The sequence below is a fragment of the Ambystoma mexicanum genome, chromosome 3q, assembly GCF_040938575.1.
Source record: "Ambystoma mexicanum isolate Mex_15411 chromosome 3q, UKY_AmexF1_1, whole genome shotgun sequence".
Lineage (NCBI taxonomy): Eukaryota > Metazoa > Chordata > Amphibia > Caudata > Ambystomatidae > Ambystoma > Ambystoma mexicanum.
Genome location: NC_090926.1, coordinates 100,485,448 through 100,500,830, shown reverse-complemented (window position 1 = coordinate 100,500,830; position 15,383 = coordinate 100,485,448). Strand labels below are relative to the sequence as shown.

The 15,383-nt window shown below is 51.2% G+C and overlaps 1 protein-coding gene across 2 annotated transcripts in view; it reads right to left on the bottom strand.

Annotated features, from left to right (window-relative positions):
* The window catches only part of LOC138582171 (gametocyte-specific factor 1-like), a 933,223-nt gene that overhangs the window by 51,957 nt on the left and 865,883 nt on the right, over positions 1–15,383 (bottom strand). For both annotated transcript variants that reach the window (XM_069653216.1, XM_069653217.1), the window contains exon 9: positions 3,103–3,140. In XM_069653216.1, coding sequence (XP_069509317.1) covers positions 3,121–3,140 — 20 coding nt within the window. In that variant the 3' untranslated portion in view covers positions 3,103–3,120. The remainder of the gene's footprint in view (positions 1–3,102; positions 3,141–15,383) is intronic.

The window sequence follows — 15,383 nt, the reverse complement described above, 5'->3', positions numbered from 1 at the left end:
GTTCCTGCAAGATTTCCAGGGCCTCAGCCCTCTTGGCATCCGGAAGGAAGTCCAACAGAGGGGCGATCTTGAACCACAACTCCCTGTCGTAGCGGGCTATGATGGCCAGGGCGTTGGCCGCCTTGATGGTCGTCGCTGCAGATGAGATGACCCGTCATCCCATCGCATCCAGTTTCCTACCCTCGCCGTCCGGAGGGGAGGTTGAAGTCAAGGCCGATGCCCCCCCGCTTTCTTCTTGGCTGCCGCCGAAACGACCGAGTCCGGGGTAGGTTGCGCCCTAAGGCACAAGGGGGCAGCGTCGGGGACCCGGTACTACTTCTCGTACCGGTCCCTCTTCGCAGGAGCCGTGGCAGGGTTCTTGAGGAGGGCGAGCCCCTCATCCCAGATGTCATCAAGAAGCGGTACGGCGAGGACCGTCTTCCTTTTAGCCTCGCGCCGCTGGTAAAGGAACCCCTCCTTTTCGTCGGGGCAGAGCTGGAAGAGCTTGGATGCCCTGGAGATCATTGCATGGAAGGATCTAATCTCGTCGGGCGGGGACGCCCGGGCAGGGGGTGACGGGGGAGACGTCCGTACCCGTTGTAGTCGTGTCCATGCCTGTATCATCCCCGTGGGTAGTGGACCGGGGGGGAAGGCAGAGAAGGCCGCAGAGGCGGGAGAGGGGGCCTAGGATGCGTCGTCCTCTTAAGCGGTGGGCTCCCCGAAGGTCCTGGCTCCGGATCCTCCGTCGGGTCTGGCATTTGGCTCTTCCGTCGGGTGAAGGGGCAACCTAGTCCTTATCTCCGAGCAGAAGGACTGGATGGCTGACAAAATGGCCGCCGAGGTGTCCTGCGGCGCCGGAAACGACGGGAGCGAGGGCTCTTGAGGAGCCTCGTCTGCGTCACCGTCGCCCTCGTCGGGATCCCTCCCGATGGGCTGGGTCTCCTCCACGACTTGGATGAGCTCCTCTTCAGAGGTCGTGTCCGTAATCACGACGGCCACCACTCCCCCCCCCCCTTTCCAACGAGGACTTCGTGGGGGTCTTCTCGATGGGCCTGAAAGACGACTCCCTCCGCGGTGGCAGGGACACTCTGGTACCTGAGGGCGCCTCCACTGGTGTAGCCTCCACAGGCTGAGCCAGGGCCGCGGCGAAATCCTCAATCGAGGTCCTAGCAGGGTGAATTACAGCCAACGTCACCTTCTGTACGCCTGGGGCCTTCACCTTGGGGGAGGGTCCGAGCATCGCTCCCCCTCTGCCGGAGTCTTCGAGATCGACCGGGGCCTCTCCAGAAGCTTTGCCAGGTTCTCGGACTTCCTCTTACCCGAGCCAGAGCGTTGGCTCGTGGTCGATGGCGCCGGGGAGGGTGCGCCCTGCCTGGCAGCCAAGGAGCCCGACCGTTCGGCGCTCCCGGTGCCCGCCGAGCTTAGCCTTTTGTTTGGCCTCCGTCGCCGGAGCACCCTCACAGGACTTAGAAGACCGCTCGGACTACTACTTCTTCTTCTCGCCTGGCGGGCTCTTACCTTCCAGCCAGTTGGCGAGACGGTGGCGATCCTTCATGGTCCGCTCCGACATGTTTCCACAAAACGCGCAGTCCTTTTCCTTGTGAGTCTTGTCCTCATGGAGACAGAGGCATAACGAATGCTCGTCCTCCTTGAAAACGTTCTGAAGCTGGCATCCAGGGCAGGCCCTGAATAGCTTCCCGGGCGTCAAGCTCCCTTTCTCCTGGGCATTGTCCGGAGTAGGCCTCGGAACTTCTGGAATCCTCCAAAAGCTTAACTCGACGAAAACGTAGAAACTCCGAAACGGATCCCCGTTGATCGGAAGTAGAAACGGTGGAGCTTGAGGCTCTATTCAACCGAAAAAAATAGAAAATAATCTGAAAAAGCGCGAAAACGCAGCAAAATCTCGAGAGCTAAGCACGAGGACTCCCAACACTTGAACGTGCGGTAAAAATCTGAGGATGGCTGCCAGGGGTGGGGCTTAGGGAGAGGGCAGTCATTGGCTGGGGGCAGCATGACCCAGAGACCAGTGATTGGTTACTACTGAGAAAGACAGATCAGAAACGAAACTGATACTGATTTTTTCTATACCGAGGATTCCCGGCCTGACGGGGAATATTCATGAGCATGTGAATCCATGCCAGTCCCCATGCTGGAGAAATATATATATTCTTTTTAATACAAAGCTTTGGTCAGTGTTTCCTTGTGCCATAGTACTGTAGCCCTATTGGGTAAACCCTGAATACTGCTCATCCGCCACTTGAGATAAGTCTGACTGCTTAGCCACAGCTGAATTACTGAATCTATTTATCTTCAATATTTCCAATGATTAGTTGTGAAAAAAAAAAATATATATATATATCACTTTAATTTTCACCGAAGAAATGTTTAATTCACATTTCTATCCCCATATCGCTTTTTTAGTGAGGCATCATATAAATTCGTGGGTTGTTTCATGAGTTAGTACATGTGCCAATGCACGTACTAGTTTCAAAACACTTGTGTTGCTGATAATCACGTAGTAACGTGCATTTTCGTAGCGTCCAACGCTGCTGCTTGTCTGTTGACAGCAGTCTGGACTCAAGCGCATTCGCTTTCACACGCGTATTAGAAAAGCAGGGATATTTAAAAGAAATGTATTGTTTTCACATCCATAGTGCATGAGTTTTCAGGGTGATTTAAATGCAGATACTTATGGTGACATATGGGTTACGAAAGTCTATTTACAGAACTGCAGCCTTGAAAACAGAATGGACTAGTGTGTTGATTATTTCTGATCATTTGTCTTTTATTGTGACAAGCAGGGCGCTGCTGGATACAAAAACCATCACCCCACACTGTAAAAATCTAAGATCACATGGGAAAATTTCACACCACGGATCCTTCCTTTTAATGATGGTCCCAAAATATCAAAATCATTGAAACTACCCCGACAAATGGGTATGTTTTCATAAAATTAACTATACATGACACCAAACCAGGGAATTCTATTTACTTCTTTCCAATTTATTGGACTAGTGATAAACGCGCCTTCCATTTTTTTTACGACTTAAATAAAATAAAAAAATAGCATTTAATGCTATAAAGGTGGTTTCTTAAACATTGCAAAAACCAAAACATACTTACAAAATGAATCCAACCAGACTATTCTCTACTTGACGTATCTATGAAATAAAGTGAATATGAATACATTAGGATGCATACAAACTCATCTCAGAACAGCAGGTAACTGACAATTACAATAATCGCAGCCAAACATCTAATGACAATCTCCAAGAATATGGAAAATTAGTAACTAAAAGTAGTTTTTTTTAACAATTGTTATTGTATTTTATGCTGAAGGAAGAGCAAAGCAAGAGTCTAAACCCGGCCACCCTAGCCGACCCTTACAAAGACTGCAATCTGCCTTGCTTACCATCTTTTCAGGTGGCCCAGAGATAAACAAGCCATTTGAAAAGAGGACAAGTCTGCAGTCTCTACCCACTCCACTCCTATAACCTTCTTGCACCCTTGCCCAAGGCTCGCAATCTTGGTATCCCTGGATAGAGACGTCCCACTAACAATTCATCACTGCCTCTGCTGTCTGAATTTACCGCCTCAACATTCAGAAAATGTATCCTTTTCTTACAAACTACTCCCATGCTCCACAAACTTGATTACTGCTCAAGCATACTCCTTGACATGCCTTTTAAGATTCTTCCTCATTTCTGACAACACAATGGTTGGCCAACTGCTCTCTTTTCAAGTTCCTTCTCCTAGTCTACAAATCAATGTTCTTGCTCTACAAGGACAGTCCGGTTGCATCTTGCTTCCTCTGATCCGCCCCTGCACTCAACCTGTCTGTCCCATACTCTCACTGGTGCACTTCACTTCTGCTCTTTCTTCCTACTCAGCCGCACCAATGGAACCCTCTGCCCATATCAATCCAAGTCAGCCCAACTGATCTCTTCAAAGCTTGGCTAAAACATCTCTTACCTGTTTAAGAGGGAGCTCCTCCTGCCCTCTTCCCCCATCCTCCCTACCGGACCCCACCAGTGCCTCCAGTGACGCTTAATGTAATTTTATATATTTATATAGTACTCTTTAGTTTGAAGCACTTGACCCCTTAGGTTAATGTGATACGATATGGCATTTATAACACGCCAATACACAAGTGTTTCAAGGCGCGAAGAGGCAAGGGAGGGGAACAGAGGGAAGGCCGACAACGATCTTACTAGGCCAGGTGACCTTGAGATTGCGCTAGTGCAGTACATAGGATAGACCGTAAATAAATAGAAACTATAAATAGGAACTATAGATAAGAAGGGCGGCCAGCTGGTGGCAGGTGCAAGGGTAAGTGCAGACATCAGATGTCAAGTGCTGGTAGGGGGATGTAGGGATATAGAACAGCCCCAGAGTGCAAGGGTTGCCAGGGGGGCAGTGCAGGTGTGCAACTGGCGGCGAGGAGGAGAGAAAGCCAAAGCAAAGAGAAAGGTCTTGAGGTGCTTCCGGAACCAGAGATGGTTCGCCTCAATTTTTAGATGGGCAGGGAGGCTGTTCCAGAGGGAGGCCGAAGCAAGATCTACCTCCAACTCATTGCTTGGAGAAGCGACTGTCCCTGAGGGAGTTGGAGGCGGATGAGCAAAGAGCTCAAGAAGGAAGATATTTAGGAAGAGATGGTTGAAGATATTGAGACCCCAGCCCTCAGAAGATACGATCCCTGGGCTTGAGGCCAAGGACAAGCCTCAGTCGTGTTATGGACGAGTGGCAGAGGACCGAGAGTAGAGACCGGCGGATTTAGAAAGGCTGTTGCAGTAGTCCAGCCTAGAGAGAACCAGATCTCTGGAGACAGTGAGCTTCTGGGGGAAGGTGAGTAAGTAAGAATACCCCCGAGGAGGTGCAGCTGGTATTGTGACTTCTTAGAGACGTCAGAGATGTGCGGAGAGAAGGAGAGAGTGGAGTCGAAGAGGACCCCGAGGTTTTTAGCCTCACAGGTGGGAGCAGGAAGAGGGCCAAGAGAGGCCGGCCAGAGAGAGACAGGAAAGGTGGGAGCGGGTGTGCCAATGAGGAGAATCTCAGTCTTACTGGCCTTAAGGCAGAGATCATTGGCGGCACACCACTCCTGGATAGCAGACAGTCGGAGATGAGAGAAGGAGAAGAGGTGGCTGAAGGGAGCCTAAAATAAGCTGAGTGTCATCCACATAGCACTGAAAGTTGGGGCAGAGAGTGGCAATGCGGTGGGCCAGAAGCGCCAGGTATTGGTTGAACAGCCAGGGAGAGGGGTCAGACCCCTGGGGAATACTACAGGCAGAGATAGAGAAGAGGAAGCACCCAAGTTGGACCTGCGAGGGTCTATCAGAGAACAAAGACCTTTGTAAGTCACTGGTTTTCTTAAATATATTTGTTGTTTGTTTTGTTGCTGGTTTTTATCCCACTTTTATATACCCTCAAACTGGCCCACAACTTGTTCTTTGTTCTATTGAGCAGGCATCATTCATAGGAATGTCTTGACATCTGTTAAGTGTGTTTTTGAAAGTCATTTCTGATTGAAATTAACATCCTTGTTCAGCAAATAAACACAAATAAAACAAATAGATTGACTGCCTCTAAAAATAATCTGGGTGGGTGGCAGTTTAGGAATTGGGAGTCTGAACATAAAGAGGCCGAATGAGTCCATTAGTGAGGTTGGAACAAGTTACTTACCTGTAACTGTTGTTCTCCAGCAGGGTCTGGCATGGATTCACATGCTCATGAATATTCCCCGTCGTCAGGCTGGGAATCCTCGGTAAAGAAAAAATCAGTATCAGTTTCGTTTCTGATCTGTCTTTCGTAGTAGTAACCAATCACTGATCTCTGCGTCATACTGACCACAGCCAATGACTGCCCTCTACCTAAGCCGCGCCTCTGGCAGCCATCTTCAGATTTGGTAGCACGTGAAGTGGCAGTATGACCAAGTGAAGAGCCGCAGAGGGGTAGGCGGGAGGGTTCGCATGTGAATCCATGCCAGACCCATGCTGGAGAACAACAGTTACAGGTAAGTAACTTGTTCCTTCTCCAGCATGGGGTCTGGCATGGATTCACATGCTCATGAAGGGAATAGTTTCTTACCTGTAACTCCATTTCTCCAGCATTGGTATCTTTCATGGATTCACATGCTTAGAATATTCCCCGTCGTCAGGCTGGGAATCCCCGGTACATTATATATAGACCCTTTCCCGTAGGAAAACTTTTTCGACGCTTATGCGTCCTATCCACCTTGTTTTGTATCATGCGTGCCCGCACCGTCAGGACGTCATGATATAAATACAGGCCCCGCCCCGGCGCTCCCTCAGATTTCGGCCCCCAAAGTAGTGGGGGAACCGGTTTGCATGTTCAGGGGGAGGCAGGTGGGCGCATGTGAATCCATGAAAGATACCAATGCTGGAGAAATGGAGTTACAGGTAAGAAACTATTCCCTTCTCCAGCATTGGATCTTTCATGGATTCACATGCTTAGAATAGATTACATAGCAGTACACCCCCAAGAGAGGAGGCGTGCATGCAAACCCATATACTTTCTTCGCAAAGCCCGTTCCCCATGATCATGTATACATTAGTAATCGTTAACATAGGAAAACGAACCACATACAGTCATAAATTCCACAGGATGCCACCCCTAGTCAGGGCTTACCTTATTGGAATAGGTGTCGGAGCACCGCCTGTCCCATCCTGGTATCTTCGGCATGTTGCTGCGACAGGCAGTAATGGCGGGTAAAGGTGTGTGTAGCCGCCATGCAGATGTCCCCCAGAGGGACTCCGGCCCACAGTGCCGTCGACGATGCCGCTGCTCTAGTTGAATGAGCTCTTGGCCGTCGTAGAAGAGGCTTCCCTGCCCTGGAATGGCAGTACGAAATGGTAGATGACGCCCATCTTGACAGGCCTTGCTTAGAAATGGCTTTTCCTCTAGCACCCAAACCATAGGCCACAAACAGTTGTCTTGTTTCTCTGAATGGTTGCGTACGATGAAGATAAAACTTGAGAGCCCTTTTTACATCCAATGTGTGTAACGTGCGCTCCGCTACCGAGCATGGCTCCGGAAAGAACGTAGGCAACACGATAGAGGAGTGTTTATGGAACACCGAAGGAGCTTTCGGTATGAACTGTGGGTTAGTGGCAAGGTGTGATGCCGGAAATGCATCTGAGGGACAGGGCCTCTGAATCCTTGTCCTTTCTCTGTTTTTACCGTGTGTTCTGTCATGTTTTCTGCCCAGGAGTCCATGAGGGACTCCTGGCAGTGCAGCTCTCTTTTGATTTGGTGAACAGACCCATGGGATACCCTTATGGCACCCATGGGTAGGGGTACAACCCTGTGCCCCTAGTGTATGTTTTTGGGCACCTGTGGGTGGCCCACAGAGCAGGGTATGGGCTGGTGGCAGCTCCATGCTGAATTTGACAGGTGCTCTGGGTGTCCTCCATTTTGGGATACCCAGGCCCTGCCATTGGAATCAGTTGATTCCTGATAGGAAACAAGATGGCCCCTGTGGCCTCTTGCTTTCTATTGCCTGTTATCTTGTTTTTCCCAAAGTCCTGGGAAGCCCTGACTCTGTCCCTTCCCCCTGACTGGCTGTTGGGTGGAAGTTCCATATATGGTGTTGTTGTGAAGGCCCAGCTAGACTGACTGGAGCCTTCCCAGTGACTGTATGTTGTGGGTACCTCCTGTGGGTGGGACCTGGGTGAATGGAGTGTGTGACCAATATACACTCCTTGTTGTGGTTGTCTGGTTTCTGGCATGAGAGACAAAGACTGAGACAGCCCTGCCCGAAACTGGCCTGAATGCAGTGTGTAGTGTTGAATGGCTGGGTACTTGTCCCAATCCACATTCCGTGTTGTGAGTGTCTGAAAGGGAGGAGTGTGGCCTGAATGCACTGTGTGCCTGATTGGCTGACTGACTGCATGAATGCCCTTCTGTGTGATTGGCTGCTGTGTGTGTGCCAGCAGTGTGGATGAGAGACAGAATAGTATATCTGGGGACCTCTCACCACTGGAAATTGTTCAGAAGCATTCAGAAGCTGAGTCTCCACTCAAGAGTAACTGGATTTGCTGATCCTCGACGTCCAGCTGGAAGAAGAAGACTTGCTGTGGCATTTGCTTCGACGGAACTGAAGGTTGTCGAAATTGTCGAGGGCTGACCCGAGAGAGGACCTGGCTAGGCGCCCTCTTCCCGTGCTCCGAGGGACCATCGAGCACCGCTGAATCTTCGCCGAAGCGCCCTGGAAGTCAGACCCTCGAAAGGCTGCCGACCCGAGACGGGACCGCCGAGGAGATCGAAGTGAAGCACCCGGACATCGACGCCGTCGAAGTCCATTGCCGTCGACCAGGGTTCGCAGGTCTGTGTAACCGCTGGAGGCCCGTCGAAGTTGTGTGCCCAGCCGTGGGAACCACTTGACGCCGTGCCGCCGACGATCGGAGCCGTCCGCTCCATTGCCTAAGAACATTCAATCGAAGGACTCTCTCGACCGCATCGTCGACCGCTTATCCTGCCGGAGAAAGTCGAGGACGAACAACGCGCCGAGGAGAAACCTGCCGGTGGGTTTCCCGCCACCCGACGACCCCAAAGACTCGGACGACTCGACGCCCTTGCTGGGCTCCCGTCTCTACAATCTTTGCGGTCCAGAACTATTGTCATCGAGGTGCCCCGCACACCTCCGCCTTGCAGGACGCCGACGCCCCGACGCCGACGAGCACCGCTCGGACGGAGCTGCCGCCTCTTCGACAACGTTCGGCCTCGTTTGTCGACGGACGTTCGACGCCCCGTGCCTCCCGCCTGAAAAGGAAGGCATTCAAGAAGGGCCGTCGATTCCCCGTCGCCGAACAGCGAGTCCCTCGACGCTTGTCGACGCCTTTTCGAGGAACTCGACTCCACCAGGTACATTGGGGGGGTAAAAACATTGTAGGAGAGAATAAGACTGTTGAACAATATATGGACTGGGCTTGTGTCATATCCCTTTATTTTACAGGTTGCCCAGGTGGGGGGATCTCCACACAGAACTGTGTCCAGTGGTAGGGGCCAGTATTCTGCCTATTGTTTCAACCCTCTGTTATCTCTCCTCTCTCTATTGCTGGTTTCCTTCTTATTGATCTGTGTGCCATTTTAACAGTATTGTGAATGCACTTTAATGAGGTCTAATATTAGTGGTACCACTTTAGAATTGTAGATATTTACCATTGCTGATTTTCCTGAGCACAAAGTGCGTTATTGTGATAAGTGTACATAACCCTTGAATATTAATTATATAAAGACTGTGTTTTCAGTAATACAGTGTGTGGACATTCCTTTGTGGGGGCTTGGGGATACACTGTACTTAAGAACCAGCCTGCATCACCTCCTGAGAAGCTAGGCCTTGATTGCTCGTCCATCGCTACCGTAATCGAGAATCTTGGCTGGGGTCTTCTGTGCCTCTCCTCTACCATATAGAGAGCGGAAGTACAGACCCCCCCACCGGTCTTCTTTACAAAGCTGGTGGCAGCGGTGGGATGCTTATGGTTTTAAGACTCAGTGTATAACCGTGCCACTTACAAAATATCCGCACTTTATTAGATTAAGGTTTGGGTGTGTACCAAATAACTGCATTACAGGCAATGGAGCCCATTGCAAATGGTAAATTGACTCGGATGAGCTTAGAGGCTCTCCAGAGTGCTTGTGAAGCCAGGGAGTTGGACTTTGTGGATAAGTCTAGGGCTGAGCTGATAGCTGCCCTGGTGGACTACCAGACTGATGGTGAAACCCTTGATGAAGGGGGGGATGCAACCAGTGAGGACTCTGCCCCTGGGGTTGTCGCTGAATCTGTTTCTGGGAATGCCACCATTCCTGCTGCCTCTGTTCCAAACCCCAGCAATTCCATGGAACTTGAGTTATTAAGGATGAAATTGGCCTTTGAATATCGCAAGTTGGAAATAGAAGCTGAGCTTAAGAAAGAGGAGCTGGCACAGCAAGTGGAACTCAAGAATAGGGATCTTGCGCTCAAAGACAAGGACACTGAATGTCAGAGAATCCAGCTAGAGAGAGCTAGAGTGGAGACTTCAGCTAGACCAATTGAGAGTGGCAGGTCCCCAGCCACCAAGTTTATGAAAGATTTGGTTGGTGTGTTTGTGGAGGGTTCAGATATCCTCCAATGGATTGAAGCGTTTGAAATGGCTTGTGCAATTCATGATGTAGATAAAAGAGATTGGGCTAAGTGTTTGTTAAGCAGAGTGCCTCAAACTGGATATGACTGTATTCTGAAGCTGAGTGTGGAGGAAAGGGGTCAGTATGAGTGTATGAAGTCTGCTTTGATTGCCAAGTTTGGCAAGACACCTACCCAATACCTTAAAAGGTTCAGGGATTTTAAGAAAAGAGAGAATGTGTCTTGGGTTGACTGGGTGAGTACTGCGCACATGAACATGATGGGGTGGATTGACGGTTACAAGGTGAAAACTTTTGTTGAGTTGTCCCACCTCTTGTTTTTTGAGCATTTTTCTGAAGCCTGTTCACCAGAGCTGCGTCAGTATGTGGCTGACCAGAACATTTTGGACCCCTTTAAGCTGGCTAGGTTGGCTGACAAGTGGGTCTCCCACCGGGTGTCCCCTAAGGACTCCAGTGGGAAGGACAAGGACAAAGAAAAGGGGGCCTCTCAGAAAGCTGAGGAGTCCCAAAAGCAGTCACAGTCGGGTAAACCAAAACCTTCCTCTCCTAAGACCCAAAAATCTAGTGGGGATAAGTCCTCTGTGGGTGGGAATAAGAGTAGTGGTCCACCTGCTGCAAAGCAGGCTCCCAGTGGTTCCAGTACCGTACCCCGCACTCCTGGCACTTGTTGGGATTGTGGGGCTCTGGATCACAAAAGGGGTGACCCCAAGTGTAAAGGTAAGGCACTTGGAGTACAGGCTGTCAGCCTGACCTACCCTTACCCCGTGTCTGAGGTGGAGGCCACTGTCCTCCCCTCCTCTACAGGAATCACATTTGGTGCTCCAGTAGAGATTTCCTTAGTGTCCCTTGGGGCCTGGGACCAGTACGCAGAAGTACTGGCGACTATCCCACAGAACACCCGTAGATTTTTGAGAAGTGACCTCTTGAATGGCCAGCCTTCTACTGGTTTGAGAGACACTGGGGCAAGCATGACAGTGGTGGACAGGACCCTGCTCAAGCCAGAGGACTATGAAGGTGCTCCTCTGCAAACCACCAGGTTAGCTGGTGGGCCTCCCAAATTATCGCCTGTAGCCCTAGTCACACTCATGATTGGAGACAAGACAGCAAAGCTTCCTGTCCTGGTTCAGGACAATGTCCCTGCTAACATTCTGTTAGGAAATGATCTAGTAGAGTTGGGGTTGATCTCGGATGGTCTTCCCATGACTGCTGCTGCAGTCACTAGGTCACAGGTGACACCGGGTCTGGCTGTGAGTCAGGTATCCGAGCCAAAGGCGAGGCCTAAGGCAAGAAGAAGGAAGACCAAGAAGGCCACCTCTGTGGAGGGAACACCTTCTCTTCCTGCTGTTCCGACAGCACCCAATGGGATCCATGCTCCGGACGGGCTGGGTCCAGCGGAAAACCCAAACTCAACTCCTGTGGGAGAAGAGACAGAAGACTCTCCTGTGGGAGAGGTTCTCAACCCGGAGGATCATCCCGACCTTCAATGCTTGTTAGCTGAAGGGGGACCCTCCCGGGCAGACTTCTGTAAGGGACAGAGAGAGTGCCACTCTCTCGAGGGCCTGAGGAAACAGGCCCTGTCCCAGGCACAAGGTGAAGTGCCTAGGACATTCAAGATTTATTGGGAGGGTGAGCTCCTTGTTAGTGAGCCCACTAAGCCCGAACCTGGTGCCCGCAAGAGGTTGGTGGTACCCCAGGTTTACAGGCCCTTCCTACTGCAGTTGGCGCATGAGGTGCCCTTGGCTGGTCATCTTGGGACCAAGAAGACTAAGCAGAGGCTCTCTGCCCATTTCTACTGGCCACGGATGGGAGTAGAGGTGGAGTCCCACTGCAGGACCTGCCCAACTTGTCAGTTGTCTGGCAAGACTGGAGGCAGGGTCATTGCCCCACTGCAGCCATTACCAGTGGTTGGCACACCATTTGAGAGGGTGGGCATCGACATCGTCGGTCCCCTTGACCCTCCCACTTCAGGTGGACATCGGTTCATCCTGGTCTTGGTAGATCATGCCACCAGGTACCCTGAGGCAATACCCCTTCGGACTGTTACTGCCAAGGTGGTTGCCAGGGCTCTCCTGGGCATTTTCACCCGTGTTGGATTCCCCAAGGAGGTTGTCTCTGACCGAGGATCCAACTTCATGTCTAGTTACATGAAAACCATGTGGAAAGAGTGCGGGGTAACCTACAAGTTCTCCACCTCTTACCACCCCCAGACCAATGGTCTGGTTGAGAGATTTAACAAAACTCTCAAGGGCATGCTAGGTGCTTTGGAAGAGCCCCTAAGGAGGAAATGGGATCTCCTCCTGCCATGCCTGCTGTTTGCTTACAGAGAGGTACCTCAAGAGGGTGTTGGTTTCAGCCCCTTTGAGTTACTCTTTGGACATCCCGTGAGGGGGCCCCTCGCCTTGATCCGAGAAGGCTTGGAAGCCACCCCTCCAGGTCCCGCCAAGCAAGTGGGGGACTATGTGTTAGGCCTCAGGCGGAGGATGACACAAATGATGGGTCAGGCAACAGCAAATCTCAAGGCCAGCCAGGAATTAAATAAGTACTGGCATGACCTGAAAGCTTCGCAAGTGGATTGGACTCCGGGACAGGAAATCCTTGTGATGGAGCCTACCAAGCCTAGAGCTTTGGCAGACAAGTGGACTGGACCCTTCAGGATCATCTCCAAGATGGGCGAAGTCAATTATCTGGTGGACATGGGAGCCTCTGGGGTAGCCCCCCAGGTATTCCATGTCAACAGGCTCAAGCCTTTCCACAGGCGAGCAGAGGTCTCATGTCTCTTGCTAGCTTCAGGGCAAGAAGAGGATGAGAGTGAGCCCCTTCCTGATTTGCTGCATAGCAACCCTCAGGATGGCTCAGTGGAGGGAGTACAACTCTCTCCCGATTTGACAACAGAGCAGCAGAGGGCCTGCCGGGCTTTGCTCCAGCAGTATGCCCCTCTGTTTTCACTGACACCGGGCCTTACACCGTGGTGTAAGCACGAAATTGACACTGGTGACAGTGTGCCTGTCAAAAGCAGGAGCTATCGTATGTCAGATACCGTCAAAAACCACATCCAGGCTGAGGTCGCCAAGATGTTGGATCTGGGTGTTATTGAACCCTCCACCAGTCCCTGGTCCAGTCCAGTGGTCCTTGTCCCCAAGGCAAGTTCCCCGGCGGGTACCAAGGATTGGAGGTTCTGTGTGGACTACCGAGGAGTCAATGCCGTCACCAAAACTGACGCGCACCCATTGCCCAGGGCTGATGAGCTCGTGGACACTATAGGTGCTGCCAAATTTGTGAGCACCTTTGACCTTACCTCAGGCTATTGGCAAATAGCTCTGACGGACCATGCCAAGGAAAAGACGGCATTCTCCACACCTGAGGGACTCTACCAGTTTAGGGTCATGCCCTTTGGGTTGAAGAATGCCCCTGCCACCTTCCAGAGATTGGTCAACCATGCGCTCAGTGGGCTGGAAGCCTTTTGTGTGGCTTACTTAGACGACATTGCCGTCTACCGTTCCACCTGGGAAGAGCATTTGACACATCTGGATAAGGTGTTGCAGGCCTTGAAAAGGGCTAACCTCACTATCAAGGCCACCAAGTGCCAGATAGCTCAGGGGAAAGTTACCTATCTTGGTCATGAGGTAGGAGGGGGTCAAATCCAACCTCTCTCCAGTAAAGTACAGGACGTACAGAACTGGGAGACGCCCACTACTCAAACCCAGGTGAGAGCCTTTTTGGGCCTCACTGGGTACTATCGCAATTTCATGGCAGACTATGGAACCATAGCTGCACCCCTGACAGCTCTAACTTCACCCAAACAGCCTAGGAAGGTTAATTGGACTGAAGACTGTCAGAGGGCCTTTGATGGCTTGAAAGAAAGTCTGTGTAGGGCACCTGTGTTGAGTGCGCCTGACTACAGCCGACCCTTTATCGTCCAGACGGATGCCTGCGACACCGGAATTGGAGCTGTCTTGTCCCAGTTAGATGACAAAGGGAGAGAACATCCTATCATATTCATCAGTAGACAACTCAAGGGTAGAGAACTTAGGTGGGCTACTGTTGAAAAGGAATGTTTTAGTATAGTTTGGAGCCTTAGGCGTTTTAGGCCCTACCTTACGGGGTCCACCTTCAAGGTCCAAACAGATCATAAGCCCCTGAAGTGGCTTATGCAGATGAAGGGTGAGAATCCGAAATTGCTCAGGTGGTCGATTAGCCTACAAGGGCTAGACTTCACCATAGAGCACAGACCAGGGAAGAGTCACGATAATGCAGATGGCCTTTCCAGAAGGTATGTTGACCGTCTGGATGAGGGTGTCTATCCCGTGGGAGATTAGGCACCCTCCACCTCAGTCTGGGGGGGGGCGACTGTGATGCCGGAAATGCATCTGAGGGACAGGGCCTCTGAATCCTTGTCCTTTCTCTGTTTTTACCGTGTGTTCTGTCATGTTTTCTGCCCAGGAGTCCATGAGGGACTCCTGGCAGTGCAGCTCTCTTTTGATTTGGTGAACAGACCCATGGGATACCCTTATGGCACCCATGGGTAGGGGTACAACCCTGTGCCCCTAGTGTATGTTTTTGGGCACCTGTGGGTGGCCCACAGAGCAGGGTATGGGCTGGTGGCAGCTCCATGCTGAATTTGACAGGTGCTCTGGGTGTCCTCCATTTTGGGATACCCAGGCCCTGCCATTGGAATCAGTTGATTCCTGATAGGAAACAAGATGGCCCCTGTGGCCTCTTGCTTTCTATTGCCTGTTATCTTGTTTTTCCCAAAGTCCTGGGAAGCCCTGACTCTGTCCCTTCCCCCTGACTGGCTGTTGGGTGGAAGTTCCATATATGGTGTTGTTGTGAAGGCCCAGCTAGACTGACTGGAGCCTTCCCAGTGACTGTATGTTGTGGGTACCTCCTGTGGGTGGGACCTGGGTGAATGGAGTGTGTGACCAATATACACTCCTTGTTGTGGTTGTCTGGTTTCTGGCATGAGAGACAAAGACTGAGACAGCCCTGCCCGAAACTGGCCTGAATGCAGTGTGTAGTGTTGAATGGCTGGGTACTTGTCCCAATCCACATTCCGTGTTGTGAGTGTCTGAAAGGGAGGAGTGTGGCCTGAATGCACTGTGTGCCTGATTGGCTGACTGACTGCATGAATGCCCTTCTGTGTGATTGGCTGCTGTGTGTGTGCCAGCAGTGTGGATGAGAGACAGAATAGTATATCTGGGGACCTCTCACCACTGGAAATTGTTCAGAAGCATTCAGAAGCTGAGTCTCCACTCAAGAGTAACTGGATT